This window comes from Onychomys torridus, chromosome 4, assembly GCF_903995425.1.
Source record: "Onychomys torridus chromosome 4, mOncTor1.1, whole genome shotgun sequence".
NCBI classification, from domain to species: Eukaryota; Metazoa; Chordata; class Mammalia; order Rodentia; family Cricetidae; genus Onychomys; species Onychomys torridus.
This window is the reverse complement of record NC_050446.1, coordinates 116,884,017-116,904,727: the sequence shown is the minus strand read 5'-3', so window position 1 is coordinate 116,904,727 and position 20,711 is coordinate 116,884,017. Positions and strand designations below refer to the sequence as shown.

Sequence of the window (20,711 nt, the reverse complement as noted above, 5' to 3'; positions counted from 1 at the left end):
AGTTCTATATATTACAGAGAAGAATATGTATTCTGAAGTATTTGGATGGAATATTCTAGAACATCTGCCAAGTCTATTTGATCTACAGTACCATTTAACCCTCATGTTACTTTGTTGATTTTGTAACTGAATTTTATAACCTGTCAACTGCTGGGAATGAATTATTATAGTTGTCCACAGTTAGTGTGTTGAGGTCACTCTTCACATCTAGTATTGTTTGTCTAAAGAAATTGCACACACCAGTGTTTGATCTGTATGTGTTTAAGGTTGTACTATTTGGTGGATTGTCTCCTTAACTAGTATGAAGTTGCCTTCTTTGTTTCTAAGTTTGGTTTGAAGTCTTCTTTGTCAAGGATTGGTACAGCCACACCTGTCTGCTCCTCAGCTTCAGTTGCTTGGGACACCTTCCATTCTCTCCCCATAGGCTGCGCTTATTTTTGCCAGTCAAGTGCATTTCCTGCTGACAACCAAGAGATGGGTCCCATTTTAAAAGCCAATCTGCAAGGGTATGTCTTTTGATTGGAGAACTGAGACCATTAGAATCCACTTATTAACAGGTCATGTGGTGCATGCCTGTAATGACTATATGTTGGAGGCAGAGGAAAGAAGATCACTCAAGTTCAAAGCCAGCATGAGCAACAGTGATTTTTTTTTATTTATTCATTTTTACCTCTTTATGTGCATTGGTATTTTGCCATGGGTGTCAGGTACCCTGGAACTAGAGCTACAGACAGTTGAGAGCTGCCATGTGGATGCTAGGAATTGACTCAGGTCCTCAGGAAGAGCAGTAAATGCTCTTAGCCATCTTGCCAACTCCCTGGCACCCATGTGAAAAGCGGGGAGTGGCCCGGCTTGCTGTGGCACACCTGTCACCCCAGTGCTGAGGTAGGGTGAAGACAGGAGGATTGCTGGAGCCTGCTAGCTGCCAGCCTACCTGAAAAACCTGTAAACTCCAAGTTTGGTGAAATAATCAGTGTCCTCAGGAACGACACAAAGAGTGCATGACTTCAGTTCACGACCTGGAGAGGGAAATCAGCAGCACACAAGACAAAGTCAGCGACATGGATGAGAAAAGCAGCAGTGTGAATGAGCAAGTCAGCAACTCTTACATACAGTCTGCGCTCACCCAGACACATGCACATACACGTGAATGCAAAACAAACCTTTAAAAAGTCTGGTCTGGCAATATTTACCCATTACTTGACATTTACAGTTATTATGACATATGAAGATTTATTTCAATAATCTTAAGCTTTTTTAGAATCTTACTGAATTATTCAAAGATTCTGTGCTTGCAAATTCACCTGCTCACTAAAATTATCTGTCACTCTGGTACCAACGTTTCGGCAGTCAGTTAGGGATGTATTCAGAGTGGCGAACAAATCTCCCAATGCTTGGTTTACATCTGCTGATATTTCACTGGCCAAAGTTGGTGAGGCAGGGCTACACATTCCTTCCACAGGTTCCAGAAATCAAAGGATAAAGTGTAGTCCTCTTGTGGAATAAATCATTGTGACAATCAATATGTGTTATTATTTTCTTTTTAACTTAAAAAATTATATATATATATGTGTGTGTATGCGTATGCATGAGAAAATATCACTGTCTAGCCTGATTGAGATGGCTCTACCCTGGGACATTCTCCCTATAGATGACCATCTCATTCAATTAGGGTTTCATGGCCTCATTAGACCATCCCTGGAAATCAGCGCCCCTTTTGGTCTGCTTAGCTTAGTTCATGATACCCTGCTCTGGGAAAGTCCTCAGCGTGCACTCGGCCATTGTTCCTCATAGTGGGCCACCTTGGCAGCAATATGTTCTCAGTCTTCTTGGGCTCTGTCACTCCACACCTGCCTACACAGCCTTTGCACCTTGCTGAGGTTTGATTGCATTTCCTGGTCCTGCTCTCCCACACACACCCTGACAGGCACCCTCCTTCAGCTACCACACTCCTCCTCTGACGTGAAGAACTTTCTGTCCAGAGCTCAGCTTCTTCCCTAGGCTGCTCTTCTACATGAACACCCTCCTCACATGATTCAGGAGTTCATCCTGTGCCAGGCTGTCCCCTTTGTCCCCCACCCCAGGTGGATGCTTTTCTCCTTGTCCTCAGGGCAACTTGCCCTGGGCGCTGTTTCCTGCCCCTGCACTGGGCATTCTCCATATCTGACTGGTTCTGCTCCCCCACCCACCTATGCAGACACCCTCTGAGCGGTCCCAGGCCTGACGCCTACATTGGGCCCCGTGTGCCCATCTCCCTGGGGGCACAAACCTACCTTGATCTGCCGTATCTAATGGCTTTAGGGTTGACTAGTTCTGTATCTGAGAAAAGTAAAAAGGCAGAAAGCCATTTCTGAGAACATATGTGAAAAATAATGCTAAAATATTCATTAAAGATTAATGTCAACTGAACAAATGTATGAAGCACTCACCCACTAAACTATCACTGAGGTCAAAAGAAAGAAAAATAAATCATTCCGCACTTGAAATGAGTTGTATCCTTCCAGATCTCATCTTCTCACATCCTTCCAAAGATTCTTTTTTCTTTTTGGTTTTTCGAGACAGGGTTTCTCTGTGTAGCTTTGTGCCTTTCCTGGAACTCACTTGGTAGCCCAGGCTGGCCTCAAACTCAGAGATCCGCCTGGCTCTGCCTCCCAGTACTGGGATTAAAGGCGTGCGCCACCACTGCCCGGCTCAAAGATTCTTACAATAACTCACAATAATAGAGTAACCTCTTTGATCTTTTCTTCATATATTCAAAATAAATATTTCATATATATGTTTTTTGACAGACAAGGTTTCACTATGTAGTTCTGACTGTCCTGGAACTCACTTTGTAGACCAGGCTGGCCTTGAACTCACAGAAATCCGCCTGGCTCTGCCTCCAGAGTGCTGGGATTAAAGGTGAGCACCACCATGTTCGGTCAGCCATGCCTTTTTTATTATTATCATCTTCTTCTGTTCTGTGTAAACATAGTCATTTGGAAAATATTCTTTTGTTTCTGTGTGTGTCATGCTTATTCCTGTGCCATGTATTGTAGCAATACCCACAATATCTCTATTCTGCCATCTAGATTGTTTATAGTTATTTTCACATGTGCATCTGAGTGTGCCAGCATGCATGTGTGTATGCATGTTTGCATGTGCAAGTGAACGGGTGTGAGAGTGTGGGTGCTTATGGAGGCCAGAGGTTAACATTGATGTCCTCCTCAGTCATTCTCCACCTTATATATGGAACAGGGTATCTCAGTCAATCCTCACCAGTTCATCTAGGCTAACTGCGCAGCTTGATCCACAGATCCATCATCTCTACCTCCAAAGCACTGGAATCACAAGCAGGACTCCCCACCCCATCCAGCATTTCTATGAGTGCTGGGGGTTCACACTCCAGTCTCCACACTTGCTCAGCCAGTGTTTCCACCTCGAAGTCATCTCCCAGTCCCAGACTGCTTACATTTCTTCCCTACCCCCAAATTCTTGAATTTTGTGAGCAAGTGTGTGTGGGTGTGTGCAGGGGTGTGTGTGTGTGTGTGTGTGTGTGTGTGTGTGTGTGTGTGTGTGTTATACAGGTGGGGGTTCTTGCAGGTTTTTGCAGTGGAGTCCAAGATAGGTAGGTCACATGCACGGTTTTTGTATCTTCAGCTTCTGGATGCCAAACTGTCTCCCGAAGTGTTTATGAGTTTGCTGGCTGCAGCTGACAGTTAAAGGTTCTGTTGTTCCATTTCTATGGAATCTGTCAGGATCTTTTCATGTTTACCATTTTTGTAGGAGTATAGAAACAGCCCAGAGTGGTGGTGCACGCCTTTAATCCCAGCACTTGGAAAGCAAAGGTAGACAGAGCTCTGTAAGTTCAAAGCCAGCCTAGTCTACATAGCAAATTCTAAGACAGCCAGGACTACATAGAGAAACCTTGCTCAAAAAAAGTATACACGTACATAATTATGGATGTAATTTGAGCTTTTAATATCAATGAAGATAAGTCCCTTCTCTTATCTCTACTAACCATGGAGATATTTTTCCGTAATTTCCTGTTCAAACTTTTCCTTGCCTTTTCTGAGTTTACCCAGCTTTTCCTTGCCAACTTCTGGATATAGCCTTTGGCAGCTGTTAAGCATTATAAAAATTTCCAGCCAGGTGGTGGCGCACACCTTTAATCCCAGCGCTCAGGAGGCAGAGGCAGGTGGATCTCTGTGAGTTCAAGGCCAGCCTGGGCTACAGAGAACGTTCCAGAACAGCCAGGGCTACACAGCAAAACCCTGTCTCTAAAAACAAAAAAATCAAGAGGAATCTTCCAAGACTTTTATTGGCTTATTGTTTTTATATTATTTTATATATTTATATGTACAACATATTTAAATAGTATTTTTGTACTATTTTTTCAATGTTTTATTTCTTTTTGGCATTGGATACCAAACCCAGGAACATATATAGTGGGCAAGCTGTGTACCACAGGGACACATCTCCAGGCTTGAATAATTTGTTTGTTTGTTTGTTTGTTTGTTTTTTAAATCTGTCTACCTTCCCTACCCCAAATTCTCAAATCTTCTTTTAACTACACGTCTTCAACACTTTTAGTTTTTAATTAGTCCTTTAGTGGGGTTTGTTAATGGCCCATCTCTCAAGGACAGCTGATGATAAAGCCTGTTTATTCTAACTCTCAGACGTTTCCCCCAGGGTTTCCTAAGCCAGCTAAATAGATACAAACATTTTAGAAATATCCTGATGTCTCCAGGATCCCACTACTGTTCTACTGAGGATGCTTTTGTCAGTCAACTAAGTTTGTCTTTGGTGTTTGTCTTGTTTTTAACATAGTGATACGTTATATTTTTAAGTAGTCTATTTGGCGCTTTTTCAAGTATTTTTATCATTTTGCGTTCTCTTCCACCTCAGCTATGGTATTAATGTTGCCTTTAATCTATGCTCGTTTCATGATGATGATATTGATCTTCGTTGTTTTACTAACATGTTTTTATAGCTGGCAAAAATTAGATATGCATATTGTATGTATCAGATCGGATTCCCGAAGCCACATCATGGTAGAAAAACGCACTACAGGGGAAGCACTCCTGGTGGTCAGGCTTCGGCAGCAAGTACCTGTGTCAGCTGAGCCAACACACCAGCCTCTGTCACCAGGCCATTGAGAACTTTAATGTCCAGTATCAAGAAATCCCAAGTGCTTTCATTTGTTGGTCATTGGAATTTCTTCCTCTGAGAATTGTTTGTCCTCCAACCTTCATGTGCATAAATAACAAACATAAAAAGAGTAGTGTTTGGGCTGGAGAGACGGCTCAGCGGTTGAGGGCATTGGTTGCTCTTCCAGAGGACCGGGGTTCAGTTCCTGGAAGCCACATGGCAGCTCACAGGGGACTGTGGCTCCAGTTCCAGGGCATCTGATGCGCGCGTGAGACACACACACACACACACACACACACACAGGCAAGGCACTAATGCACATATATAAATAAATAAATAAAAGAGCAGTGCTTTAATTTAGCCAATGAATTTTTCTAGATATTTTATTTTACTGTTAGTAAATAATCATACCATGACCAGTTTGGTTTAAATCCATTAGCACCACTGATTGAGACAGTTTCCAAAAAGCCTATACACTGATTTTTTTGTCTTGTTGTTGTTACTGAAGAAATACACTAAAATTGTCCTGCCGTAATAGCAAATCAGGTAACTTGAGCCCAGTAGCTCTCAACCTTCCTAATGCTGCAACCCTTCAGTACAGTTTCTCATGTTGTGGTGACCCCAACCATAAAATTATTTTCGCTGCTACTTCATAACTGTAACTTCACTATTGTTACAAATCATACCATAAATATCTGTGTTTTCCGATGGTCTTAAGTGATCCCTGTGAAAAGGTCATTCAACTCCCAAAGGGCTCACAACCCACATATTGAGAACTATGCTTTAGACCGTTCCAATCAGTAAAGCTAAAATCAGATCGCCTGGGGGACTCCCAACCCACAACTTTGAATACTAATCTCCTGAAGTGACTAGGACTCTGAAGCAAGACAGCCACAGGCTCCTCATGTTCCCTGGTTCTCGGGAGGGGGAATGAGAGCATCAACCACCAGCCTTTCCCTCGGCGACTTTTTTTTAACTTCTCAACAGAAAAACATGACCTTTACCTGAAGCAACCACTTCAAGCTAACCCAGTGCAACCCTAAGAATATGGTCCCCAGTGCCCATGTTAATGCCCTTTCTGGCCAGTACTCCTCCCCAATCCAGTTCCTCACTTAATTATATGATACTATCCTTACCTTGTGATGATGGACATCGTTCCGGAAACTCAAATACTGCACTCACTACATGGAGAGGAGATTAGAGTCGGGTCTGCAGTCCATTCATCACCAGCTTGCTGAGTAGACTCATGTAGGCTCAACCACCAGTTTGTGCCTATTTATTCCCCTTTACTATTTTTTTGTTCATTTTTCAAGACAGGGTTTTCTCCTTGTAACAGCCCTGGCTGTCCTAGACCTCACCCTGTAGACGAGGCTAGCCTCAAATTCAGAGATCCACCTGCCTCTGCCTCCCAAGTGCTGGGATCAAAGATGCACACCGTCACAGCCCAGCCCTCCTTTATTATTTTTAAATGATTTATTTATGACCATTTGATTGGAAAATCTTTTCCCAGCCTTTTATTCTTAGGTAGTGTCTACCTTTGAATTTGAGGTGTGTTTCTTGTATGCAGCAGAAAGATGGGTCCTGTTTTCGTATCCATTCTGTTAGTCTGTCTTTTTATAGGTGAATTAAGCCCATTGATATTAAGGGATATTAATGACCAGTGATTATTCATTCCTGTTATTTGTTTATTTATTTATTTGTTTGTTTGTTTGTTTATTTATTTATTTATTTATTTATTTGGTGGTAGTGTGTCTGTACTTCTCTTCTATGGGGTTTACAGCTGTGGTGTTATCTATTGCTTGTGTTTTCGAGGGTGTATCTGACTTCCTTAGGTTGGAATTTTCCTTCTAGTGCTTTCTGTAGGGCTGGGTTTGTGGATAAGTATTGTTTAAATCTGGCTTTGTCTTGGAATGTCTTGATCACTCCATCTATGATGATTGAAAGTTTTGCTGGGTATATTAATCTAGGCTGGCATCCGTGGTCTCTTAGTGTCTGCATTATATCTGTCCAGGTCCTTCTGGCTTTCAAAATCTCCATTGAGAAATCGGGTGTTATTCTGATGGGTTTGCCTTTATAAGTCACTTGGCCTTTTTCCTTTGCTGCCCTTAATATTCTTTCTTTATTCTGCACATTTAGTTGTTTAATTATTATGTGGTGAGGGGACTTTTTTGGGAGGTCTAGTCTGTTTGGTGTTCTATAGGCTTCTTGTATCTTCATAGGCATTTCCTTCTCTAAGTTGGATTGCTATCTTCTGTCTATAAATGTTTTGCCTGGATGTAGTGCAACATGTCCAGGTAGTGCTTAGGAGCCCAGAAGAGAGAGTTGGATCTCTTGAAACTGGAGTTAAAGATGGTTGTGAGCCTCCACATGGGTGCTGGGAACTGAACCTAGGTCTTCTGTGACAGTAGCTGAGTCATCTCTCCAGCTCCTCTGCTATTTTTAACAAGACACTTTCCAGATTTATGAGTATAATAAGAATAAGGGGTCGGCAGATGAGGATGTGTAGTCCATGGCTTTGCACGCATTTGCCCTTCCACCTGACTAGGGGCTTCATCTCTTGTTGGGTCAGGAGCAGGAAGCACAGGGTATCAATGCCTTTGGTTTAAGTTGTCTTGATCCTCACCCACACCCTTTCCCAGCCACCATTCTATGTTTATGACATTCACTCTGCTGCATACCAATTCTGTCTCATCCTTTGGGGTAAAACAGCATTTCTTCTTCCAGAAGACTACCCTAATGCCACACCCCACAGAACTCCACCCCATATGTCAAGGCACTGACCCTTTGGTCCCTTCTTGACACACCCCTTTCTGACTTCTATGTGTTTGAATCCTGTGACTTTACCCTTCCTTGGTCTGTATACCAACAGTGACACCTCCACTCATGTGAAAAGGATTCAGACACAGTTGTCCATTTGTATGTTCTTGAGAACCCTCTGAACATTGTTTATTCTTTCTGTAGCATTTACTTACATTTGAAAAGACCCTTGCAAACACCCAAATGATTACATGAATCATCGTGACAGATCAGATATTAAGAGAAGAACTTGTTTAGAATGACTAATGTCATTGTTCAGTTCTAAAACATGGGTGTTGCCATCTTTAAGTAAGATTTTGGACTAATTAAAAGCAGAAGTAGCTGTGAGAACCTATGAGAATCAAGGGCCTGAGATCATCTAAGAAAGGGGCACACCCAGGTATGGAGAATTCAGAGTGACAGTGTCCTCACTGGCCACATGGAAGCAGCTTTCTCTAGTATGCTATGTCAACAAGCAGAGACAAACAGGCCTGGGATTCTTGGTGACCTCTAAAGGGTAGAAAGGTAGGGGAAATCCAAACCAGGAGGCAGGAGCTGGGGACTGGGAAAGGGGTGGAGTCAGAGGAAGTAGTTGGGGCAGCAGATGGTCCTAGAACTATAGTCCAATGGAGGGTCTATGTTCCTGGAACAGCTGATTGGGAAAGGATGTAAGGTAGCTGCTGAAATAACTCCAAGAGGAGTCAGTAGGCAGAGGAGACATTGTTCTGGGCACCCTCACCCCCACCCACACCTGATTCAAGAAGATGGTCTTACAGGAGGTTGTGTTGTGGTCTTCCAAGACTTCTCATGTAGCTTGGGTTCTTGATGATGATTTATGGTACAACCATAGGCATCATGTTGCTGGTTTTATGATTGACTTTGCAGCCCCTGGAGGAGAGAGGGATAGGCCATTAGTAGTCAACAGTGTAGAGAAACAGACTCTCTCAGCATACCGGGTCCTCCTAATTCCTGAGGCAGGAATGGGGTTTGTGGTTTAAGAGATGCCCATATATGGCTTCTCCTACAGGATGATAACCCACTGAGAACAGACATGGATGTCAGATTATCTGGGGCTTGGCAAAATCAGGTAGGTCTACAAGTAGAGTGGGGATGCCTGCGACCAGGATGAAGAAATAGGGGTCCACAGATTGGATTGGATGTGTAAACTGGGAAGCACGTTGTCACGTTCTCTGTCTTCCCACAGTACGAGTTTCTGAGTGTCCAAGGTCTTTGTAAACTGAATGAAGGGTGAAGTGCTTTTCAGAACCTACCAGACTCCTCCAGGTGTGTGCAGACATTGCCACAGAAGGCGTGGGAGCAGCGATGCTCGGCTCCACAGTCCGAGTGTGCCCTGCAGGAGCTTTTGCACCTGTGTGCTGGTTAGACACTTCAGGCAGGGCTACAGTGTGGTCTTGTTAAAACTGCGAAGGAATCATAAACAGCGATTCCCCAATCAAGAGAATGTCTCACTATGGCCGGCACCCCCAGCGCTCAGGGACCCCTTCACCAACCTTCTCCTTCCTCTCCGCGTCCAACGACCTAGTCATTCTTCTTGGTTCTCAGAGGAAAGAGTCCCCCCTTCTGCCCCCCACCATACTCTCCTCACTCCCCGAAGCCTCTGTAACATCGTCCACAAAGAATTTAAACTCACAAACCTAAGTCTAAATCTAGAACAAAGTCCTAACAAATCTAGTACTTCATTTTGCAGAGTGGGGGAATTGGGTCCCGAGACAGGAAGGCACCCGCCTCCCGGCCTTTGAGTATTTAGTCCTTTCTATACTTGGACAGTCTGGATACTATCCCTCGTCAGAGGAGTGGCCCGGAGAGATTTCCTCCCAACCTTTGGACTCTTTCTGTGTTCTCTCCCTTGTTCCCTTTGCTGTGCCGAAGCTTTATAATTTAAAGCCCTCTGTTGATTCTTTCCTTTATGTCCTGAACTACTGGAGTCCTCTTCAGAAGACTGTCGCCTTTGCCTGCAGCCTCAAATGTCTTCTCATGGTTTCCTTTACGACAGTGGTTCTCAACCTTCCTAACGCTGTGACCCTTTAATACAGTTCCTTATGTTGTAGTAACCACCAACCATAAAATTACTTTTATTGCTACTTCATAATTGTAATTTTGCTACTTTTATGAATCATAATATAAATATCTGATATGCAGGGTATCTGATATGAGACCCTGTGAAAGGGTAGTTGACGCCTCAAAGAGTTTATGACCTACAGGTTAAGAACCAGTGCTCTAGGAATTTCAAAGTATCATGTATTACAATAAACATTCCAAAGATGAATAATCCATTGAACAGAAGTAGGAATGACTAATAAATGCATGAAAAAATGTTAAGCATCTTTGGACATAAAGGAAATGCAAACTGATTCCTTCACACCCCAGCCAGAATGACAAACATCAAGAGAACAAATAACAAATATTGTCAAGAATGGTGAGGAAAGGGAAGGAGCCTTTAGAGCCTTTTAGTGAAAATGGGGATTGGTTCAGCCTCTATGGAGACTAGAGGAGAGATGCAAACTTAATAGAACTGTTGTAGCATCCCACCACATTATCCTTGGGAGTATCTCCCAGGAATCAGAGCCACCATACAATAAAGATACAGTGTACCCATGTTTGTGATAGCAGCATCCACAAGTCAATGTATAGAACTAGCCTAGGTTGCCCATCAATGAATAAATAAACTGTGTAGATACACAATGGGATATTATTCATCCACAAAAAAGAATGAAATTACATCATTTAAAGAAAAGTTAATGGAAGGGGACATCATCACATTAAATAACAGAAGTCAGACTCAGACCAGCGATGTCTGTTTTCTCTCATATGCAGAATCTAGTTGTTTTAGAGACATGGAAGTAGGTGTGTTCTGCTGGGGGACAGAGACACAGTGGGAGGGAGGGACAAATTGAAACCATGGGACAGCTATCAGGATGCAATGGGGTCTCAGCATCACTTCTGTGTGGGAGCTCACAAGGAACTCAGTTTCCCAATTTGAATCTGAAGTCTATTCTGAGTCAATAGAGTTCAAACTTGTTTGCTCCGTGGCTATGAGAAAGTCCTGATTAGCCCATGGGAAGGAACATACTATCTAGCTAGATGCAGGCTGCTGATGTAAGCTGCAGCTACATTGAGATAGAAAATGAAACTGCTTGCTCCTTGACTCAAGGACAGGAAAGATAGAGATTGAATGCCTGTGCTGTGCATTGTTCTACCTCTGTCCTTCAAGACCGTGTATAAGCTGGCTGTGAAATAAATTCAGGCATTGTTCAGCATTGGCTGGCAGTCCTCTTGACTCTGTCTTCTTCATTGTCTCTACAATCCACACGCCTCCACCCAGCTACCCAGTCGACTCATTGGTAGAGCCTGACACTTCTGCAATGGTCTACATTGAAGCTCAAACCTAATCATGAGAAAAAAAATCAGACAAACCCAGACTAAGGAGAGGTGACAACTAAGCCTCATGCATAATTCTCTATATAAGCCATTACCGTACAGCTAGCAAAACTGAGTGGTGCCCAGGATTAAAATGTGTTACTTTCTTCTGCTGATTGTGGTCATATCTAAAAGTATGATCTAATATATGGTAGGGGAGAAACACTAAAGACTTGAGATCATGGGTTGTTATTTGGTAATGATCAAATGATTCTTTAAAAATGTTCTCTGTATTATGTTTACAACCTTCCAAAAGTTTGATAATGTTTCAAAATGGAGGGGGTAGCAGGAAAAATCAAAATACTTGAGAACATGTTCTGAGGATTGGTGGGGCTCAGACATGTAAAATGCTGGGTGTGGCATTCACCATATAGTTTCAATAAATTATTAAATAATATAGAAAGTTATTCTATGGTTGGGGATTTAGCTCAGTGGTAGAGCGCTTGCCTAGCAAGCGCAAGGCCCTGGGTTCTATCCTGAGCTCCAAAAAAAAAAAAAAAAAAGAAAGAAAGAAAGAAAGAAAAGGGAAAAAAAGCAAGTTATTCTTTCTCTGGAGGTTCATATGTTTAATATTTCCTACATTTTTTTTGCTCCTTTGTTGCTTTTTATTTATTTATAGTATTGAGGATTAGACCCAGGGCCTCTCTCCAATGTTAGGCAAGTGTTCTAGTAAAATACATCTTTAGCCCCTTTTTATTTTCTTTTGAGACAGTCCATTGCTAAGTGTCCCAGCTGGCCTTGAGTTTACCTGCAAAGCTGGGATTGCAGACATGTTCTGCCATGCCTGGCTTTTCATTTTAAACTGATTTGGTTTGGTTTAGTTTGGGTGTATAGGTCAGGGTTTTTCACCCTCAGCACAAATAGTTCTTTAGCCAGATAACACTGCTATGAAGGTCCACCTTTGCACTGCAGAACATCCCACAGTATCACTGGCACAGCAGAACATCCACAGCATCACTGGCACAGCAGAACATCCACAGCATCACTGGCACAGCAGAACATCCACAGCATCACTGGCACTGAAGAACAGCCACAGCATCATGGGCATTGCAGAACAGCCACAGCATCACTGGCACTGTAGAACATCCACAGCATCACTGGCACTGCAGAACATCTCACAGCATTACTGACTTCTGCTCACTGGATATCAGCAGCACTCTTTGGTGTAAAAAACCAAACTACTTCCAAGAATTAGTCAAATGTCACCTTAGAGGCCATATTGCACCTGTTTAGGGCTAGAGCAATGGCTCTGTATGTAAAGTGCCTGCCATAGAAAAACATGAGGCCCTGAGACCAGAGCCCCAGAACTGAAGTGAGAAAACCAGGCATGGCATAAGGTGGACAGTGAAGACAGCCAGATTCCTGAAGCTCATGGGCAGTCTAGCTGCACCAGTGAGCTTCAGGTTCACTGAGGGACTCTACCTCAGAAAATAAAGGTGGGGAGTGGTCAAGAATAGATACCAGATGTCAACCTCTGACCTGCGCACGTGCGTGCGCGCGCACACACACACACACACACACACACACACACACACAAACTATTGAGTACATATAACATATACATACATGTGCACCCATGCATACACTAATGAGTACATAGCATATACACATACATGCACACACGCGTATATACTAGCAACGACACATGAATGCAAATGTCCACAGCCACCCAGAGACATTGAGTCCCCCCTAGATCTGGAGTTATGGGCAGTTTTGAGCTGCCTGACATGGATGCTGGGAACCTAACTTGGGTCCTCTGGAAGAGCCACTAGTGCTCTTAACTGCAGAGCCACCTCTCTAGCCTCCTTCTGCATTTTTAAAGCTATTCATTCATTCATTCATTCATTCATTCATTCACATCATTTATAGGTAGATCCTGTTTACTGATCAGTTATTTTCGTTCTCTCTAAAGAACTCTTTTGGACATTTTCTGAAAGCCTAAACACATTCCCCGAGAAGTCTTTATGTATCCTTGACTTTTGAAGGACCTTGACTTATGATGGACCTTGACTTTTGATGGACCCTAACTTATGATGGACCTTGACTTTTGATGGACCTTGACTTTTGATGGACCTTGACTTTTGCTGAACCTTGACTTATGATAGACCTTGACTTTTGATGGACCTTGACTTTTGATGGACCTTGACTTATGATGGACCTTAACTTTCAATAGACCTTGGCATTTGAGGGATTTTGAGTTTTGAAAGACCTTGATTTTTGAAGGACCATTTGCTGTGATACAGATGCCAGGTTGGTGGAATATTTTTTCCCTCAACACTTCAAATATCTCACTCTAGTCTCACATAATGACTGTAATTCCTTTTTTTAAAAAAAGATTAACTTTATTACTTTTAATTGCATGGGTCTGTGCACCTGTGTGGGGTACCCTCAGAGGCTAGAGCATCAGATTTCCCTGGAGCTGGAGTTACTGGTGGTTGTGAGGACCAAGACTGAATGCAGGTCCTTTGTGAGGGCAGTAGGTGCTCTTGTCCACTGAGCCCTCTGGCACTGTTCTTATCTTTCTGTGTCTCCAAGAGAATATGTTTATTTTATAAGCAATATAGGCAGCAAAGCCCAGACTACATGACTTGGGAGATGAGCACAGTTGTCCAGGTAAGACAGCAGGGTGGGAAGGACACTAGGCATGGTAGAAAGAGAAGCCCCTCCTGAAAGCTCATGGTACCCATCTCAAAGGCAGGAGTATTTCCTCAAATGACCAAATACATGAGCTTCTTACTAGGAAAGGTGCTTGTTCCATTGGACAAATGATGTAAAAGATGGAGTTTTGGGTGTTTGTCCAGGAGCTTGGCTTTTCGAGAACACATAAGTCACAGAACTTCTGACTGTTCGCCAAATCCTGTTTTCTGCTCTTGGGATACAAGTGGAATGCAGTTCTCAATCTCATTTGCAAATAGACAGAGTCACATGGTTCTACATTTACCAGTAGATTGTAGAAAGATGGTGAACTAAAACAAAAGACAAACTTCAATTCGAGACCCAGCCGCTAAAAACCTCTGTATGAGGGGCTGGAGAGATGGCTTAGTTGTTAAGAGGTCACACCACTCTTTCAGAGCACCAGAGTTTGACCTCCAGCACCATGTTAGGTGGCTTACAATTCCCTGAACTCTAACCCCACAATATTTGACACCTCTGACCTCCACAGGCACATGTGTACATGCATATATATGCACATATACATTCATATATACATATAATTTAAAATAAAATAAAAACTTCTTATAAATCTCCCTACTACCTTACTTCTCCTATCTGCTAGCAGAAACCCATCAGATGAGGTCCTGGGAGATGACAACTACAGATGGAAGATCCTTAAATGGCAGCATACATGACTGACCACTTACTACCTTCCAAAAAATGTAAACTGACTTAATTTGTCAGCCACATAAGTTTATTGTTGCTGCTGCTGCTGACCTTGAACTCACAATCTTCCTGCCTCAACTGCTGGGACTACAAGTGTGCACCACCATGCTTGGCAACTCCGTGGAATTTTTACAAACCTCTTTGTATTTTTGCTGCAGTAATTGGTTAATACACAGAAGACAGACTTGTATCTATCCATAGTGGGCTGGGAGCAGCTGTTACGACTGTCAACCTTTCTTATCAAGAGAAATGCACATCTTAAGAAAAAAAGTATGCAAGAACCACTGACCCTCATGCTGATATATCCGTTTATTTGGCAAAAGCTTAGACTTTCTCTGAGTGAAGGTATCAAGGTGAGAGCAGAAAGGCTCTCAGCTGGAGTGAGTGTCCCTATAGGAAGCAGGCAGCATTCCTCCCAGACACAGTCACGCTCCAACCTACGCCAGCGGTGGACCACATAGAAACTAGCTAGAGTTTCATCAGTGTTTTGAAGGGTTCTCTGGAAGAGAAAAATTCGACGGTTAGACATCAGTATCCCCAGGAATAAATCCATACCCAAACAGCAGTACCTCAAGTTCTAGTAAACAGCAGAATTTCTGTTACATCAGGAGTTTCCCACAGAAATCAACTTTGTGAGCCACCGAGACAGCTTGGCATAGAGCACACATCACCAAGACCAAGCCTGACGACCCAACTTCAATCCCAAGCACCCAGATGATAGAAGAAAACCAGCTCTCACAAGTTGTCTCTGACCTCGACACACACAGGGACACATGTGAGTGTGCACACACTAAATAAATAAACTTTAAAGTAAATTAAAGCAATTTCCCCAATAGGTTTGCTGATTGAGAAGACAGGTGGATTTAAGGTCCTCTAGGTTCCGGCTGAGAAAAAGGAACCAGTACTGGGTCTTTTAGACAAAGGAGGGACATATGAACCGGTGGGTGATGCTGTATGAGAAGCAAAGAAACTGAGTGAGAGTTTGGGGAGGGAGAACAGACCCCATGTCAGTGTCTTGGTTTCTTCATGAATGGTAACCTGCCTTTAGAGATAGGAGGTTCTTGCTTTATCTGACTGTTTATGTGACTGGAATTTAGATGACTGCCATTTCCTGCAACTTGTAAGTAGTGGGTTGAATATTGTATGAGGAGCAGAACTCGAGCATGCCCATGCCTTCATCTTCTTAACCCAAGCCACTCACTCATTGTCCAAGCAAATGTTTCCGCAGTACGTCCAGCAGCATGTATGGTTTGGTCTCAAACATCTCAGCACCCTCGTGCACCTTAATCCACAGAATGTTTTTGGAGGCTGTATCCAGCACTGGTTGATTTCTTTGATGTTATCTAGAATTGAGATGCTAAAGGTTGGCAGGGTCTACTTACTCATAATGTACAGCAGAAACCCTTTCAGACCCTCAGACTGAGCAAATCCTTCTGGAACTTGGATACTTCATGCCAGGAAGTATCTCTGCTGTCCATGAAAATCCCTCCAGTTCTAACCAGAGATAATCCTTGTAATGACAGACATTCCTTCCTCCCAGGTGTCACCAGAGCACTATGGGATCCTGGGTCCTAAAGCTCAGACTAGAGTGCCTTCCCAGCGTACACCACCTGACCAAGTTTATACTGATAAAGCCTTAGACTTCAGAGCCTGCAACCTCATCGAGTTCTGAATTCTGAACCCAACTTGCAGAATAAGAAAACTGATAGTAACCTCAATTTCTACTTTTCTATTTGCTTCCCATCAATCGCCATTGAAGTATATGCCGCCCTAAAATCACACTCTCAGTGTCCTGAAGCTTTTCTGCCCAGCTCCTCTGTTGCTTTCACTTCCTTATCGTGTGTGTGTGTGTGTGTGTGTGTGTGTGTGTGTGTGTGATTTTTATAAGGGACCTCATTTATTTTCTCCATTTTTTTCAGGCCCTAACTGCTCTCAAACGAAATGGATGTGACTAATATCAACATCGTGTTATTCATCAATTTCTCGCCCAGCCAAAGCACAGAGATTTTAGAAATCAAGCACAAAAAGAAACTTAGTGTTAATGTTTCCTTTAAGTGAGTCTAACTGAGCTTGTGTGATGAAAAACTGTGCTTCCTAGTGCTCTGTGGGATGTAGAAAAGGCTTTGTTCTCTTTTCATGTAGCTGGTATTGCTTTCAGAGATGCAGAGAGAGTTTGGAAGCATCCAATGCAATCTAGCTGGAATGTCTCTACTTGAGAACAGCTCTGATTTTTAAAGTTTTTGTAGTGTGTGTATGTGTGTGTGATATATGCATGTTGGTGTAGGCATGCATGGTACACACGTGGAGGCCAGAGGACAGCTTTCGAGCTTTCTCTCCACCATACATTCCAGGGATCAGGTTGTCAGTGTCTGCCCTTCTGAAGGCTGATTTTGAAATGTGGTCCCTGAGTCAGCAATGACAGATATGCCAGCAGTGGACGGAGCATCCTCATTGCCACACTCCTGCTGTTGCCATGATTACCCTTAAGTCTTCCCAGAACATGCAGAAACATCACAATTCCGAGAGTGGACACAGTGAGGAGGAGCGTCTGGAGCCTCATGGCAGACTTGGCGTTTACAGGAAGACAAATCTTCATCCACTGCTGCTAGAAGCAGAAAAGAAACGAAGGCACACTGGGCAAGAAGCAGAAGGACACGCTGGGGAATGTGTTCACTCTGTGTCCGCCTGCCCTTCCGGCCCCTCTGGCCCCCACATGTATGCCAACTCCCTCACTAGCCATCAGCTTCCCTCAGGCTGCTTCCCATCTCACACAACACACACACACACACACACACACACACACACACACACACACACACACATGATTTTTATAAGGGACCATCATTTATTTTCTCTGCCTTTTAGAATACATTGATTTCCCTATGGAAAACAATGAACCCTTAGATTATGTAATTTTTTAAGATTTATTTATTTATTATGTATACAGTATTCTATTTGCATGTGTCCTTGCAGGCCAGAAGAGGGCACCAGATCTCATTACAGGTGGTTGTGAGCCACCATGTGGCTGCTGGAAATTGAACTCAGGACCTCTGGAAGAACCCAGTGCTCTTAACCACTGAGCCATCTCTCCAGCCCATGATTATGTAATTTTTAAAGTACAAAATACAACAAGGAAACAGAGAAATAACAATATTTTTCTACCTGATGACCACCAGTATATGTGTATACTTTTACATTATACTCATTATTATATAAAATTAGATACATCAAATGTCCTGATATTTTATTTAGAAACATATGTAATATGTTAATGCTCAATAAAACATGCATGTGCACACACACACACACACACACACACACACACACATGTCCACAGGACATGGAAATTACAAACCATCATGCTTGTCAGCATCCACTCGAAGACACTTGCATGTGCTCTCCAGATTTCTTCATCCCCACATCCCACTCTCATGCCTCAGTGTGGCCAGATGATGGAAATGATGAAATTTTGAGACTCCATGGGACCACTGGGCAGTATTCACACCAAATAATGTGGCTTCATTGGTGAAGCTTCAGGCCAAGGGGGAACTACCGTAAGTGTAGTCGGCTTCCAAAAATCTCACAGGTAAGTTACTCGCAATAGGACAACCAGCTAGCAGTGTCAGGTGTCCACTCCCTGAGGATCTGGGGGTCTTCTGACCCCATGAAACCACCACTACATGGCAAGGCAGGTGTACAAAATGCTCTATCATTCACATAGAGGCAGGTATGTGAGACATGAGCTGACTGGGTGAGGATGTGCATAGAAGGTGGGGTGGACTCCTGGAGCCTCCTCTGGCATAAAGGAGAGAGAAGATGTGTGCAGTGGTGTATAATACACGGAAATGATGGGTTCTCTGAAGTGGTTTGTTTGTATTTAAAAAACTACACTAGACCAGAGTTATGAATCTCTTCATTTAAAGACCTCATTCTTTTTTTCTTCTGTATCTTTTTAATTTTTATTTTATTTATACGTGTGGGTGTGGGTGGATGGGTGGTGAGTATGGGTGTTTGCATTCATGCAGGTGCCTGCAAAGACCCTAAGGGGCACCCGATCCCCTCCAGTTTTCTTATCTGCTGAGTCATCTCTGTAAGCCCTTCAAGGCTGGAGAGGCCAGGCCCTGCCATCGGGACCTCCAACTGCCAGGTTCTAACCACAGAACTCTCTGACTGATTTGAAATCCCACCAATCCCCACCTGGAAAACTCCACCCCACCCCCAAGAAACCCTATGCAAACCCTGTCTCCTGCTCAGTTCTCTGCAGCTTCTTGCCCGAGCAGCGGCAGCCACCATCCTGGGTTCTTTCCTCCCAATAAATCTCTGTATAAGGATTGTTGTGTGGTGTGACCGTGGTATTCCTTGGCTCCCGACTGCCAGAATACCTTTCCCTTCAGAGCTGTAACACTTTGGGGGAACCTTCACTAACCTGAGCAGAACTATAACACTTGCAGTGGGGAAATCCGTACACTGCCCCGCCACTCCCTACCCCACCCCACCCCCATCCCCGGGCCAGCAGAACCGTAACTGTCTCTATCTTTCACTTATTCTTCAGCAATTTCATAAAAATACACAATGTATCTTAATCGTATCCACCCCAAATCCCTCTCCCACTCCCTTGACACATCTTCCCACTTTCATGCTCTCTCCTTTTCTGGGGTGGAGAGAACACACTGAATCTAATCAGTGTGGATGCTTGGATGCTGATTGGTACTGCTGGTTTGACCCTGTGTGGATACCATCACTGCAGTGAACTTATGAGCCTAATGGCCAGGAGCTATGCAATGTCTGGAAGATAGTCGTTCACAGCACTCTCTCCATCCTCCAAACCTTACATTTCTTCAGCCTCCTCTCCCAAGATGTTTCCTGAGCCCTGGGGTGAGGGTGTTGATATAGATGTCTCATTTAAGGCTAAGCAACTCAACAGTCACCTCTTCTTGAGCTTATGAGTCTCTGCCGTAACCACTGCCCACTCTAGAAGTTTCTCTGGCCAATATTGAGAGCAATACAAATATCTAAGACCTCATTCTTTTTAAAAAGATGTATTCAGTTTTATTTTTACTTTACCTATATATGCTGCATGTATGTTTGTGCACAAGAAAAGGGTGTCAGATCCCCTGGAGCTGGAGCTACAAATGGTTGTGAGCCACCCAATGTGGGTGCTTGGAACGGAACTCCAGTCCTCTGGAAGGGTAGTCTGTGATCTTAACCACTGAGCCACCTCTCTAACCCTAACACCTCATTCTTACTTTAACACCTTGGTCCCCAAAAGGTTCTCAGGATCCTGGTAATGTCCAATGCCCTTCCTCACATGCTTCCGCTGTTCTAAACTAACCCAGAGAAGGGAAGCAAGATTGTGGCCCAGTCCTTTTCACGTTAGATGCAGAATGCCTCTCACATTCAGTTCCATTCTTTTGGTTATCTGAGGTAAAGTTTAGGCAATGAAAAGACCTTCAGTCATCAAAAAGATTCAGTTCTACCACTCCCCCAAACTTCAAATCCTGGGTTCTCCCAATAGTGTAAAGAACCCAGCTAGATAGTAGAGGTGACTGCTTCATGTACATGAAGTGTCCCATGGGGTCTTGGGTATGTCGGTCATTCACCTCTTTCTCAGCATTCTTACTTGAATGGAAAGGACACCACCACCCATATCACCACAATAACATTGACATTATTCCAGGCAGCAACTAGTCTAAGCCAGTCAAAAATAAAACTCAGCCTCAATGCTCTCACATTCCCACTTCTATGGGTGCTTGTGAGAACTCACTGACAGCTCTTTTGTCCAGACCTGGAACAGAGCAGAGAAGAGCAGGGACACACGTTAAGGGGCCTAGAAGCTAGGGTGATTTTTGTGGTGGCAGAGTTTTAAGTTCAGCTCAGGAGCTACGTGTCGGCCACATCACAGACTCTACATTTGGTGCTCGCCCCTCAGAAAGCACTGGACTGTGTTAACACAGACAATGCCTCTG

At 43.5% G+C, this 20,711-nt stretch overlaps 2 protein-coding genes across 2 annotated transcripts in view; both read right to left on the bottom strand.

Annotated features, from left to right (window-relative positions):
- Wfdc8 (WAP four-disulfide core domain 8) overlaps window positions 1–6,283 on the bottom strand; it is a 36,574-nt gene extending 30,291 nt beyond the window's left edge. The window contains 1 exon segment of the mRNA XM_036184316.1: window positions 6,267–6,283. Coding sequence (XP_036040209.1) covers window positions 6,267–6,283 — 17 coding nt within the window.
- An 8,930-nt stretch (window positions 6,284–15,213) lies between these two features.
- On the bottom strand, window positions 15,214–17,305 carry LOC118581501 (protein WFDC9-like). The gene is made up of 3 exons (XM_036183669.1): window positions 17,227–17,305; window positions 15,947–16,088; window positions 15,214–15,244 (listed from the first exon to the last, which is right to left on the bottom strand). The coding sequence occupies exons 1-3, from the start codon at window positions 17,303–17,305 to the stop codon at window positions 15,214–15,216; spliced, it is 252 nt and encodes an 83-aa protein (XP_036039562.1).
- Window positions 17,306–20,711: the final 3,406 nt, after the last annotated feature.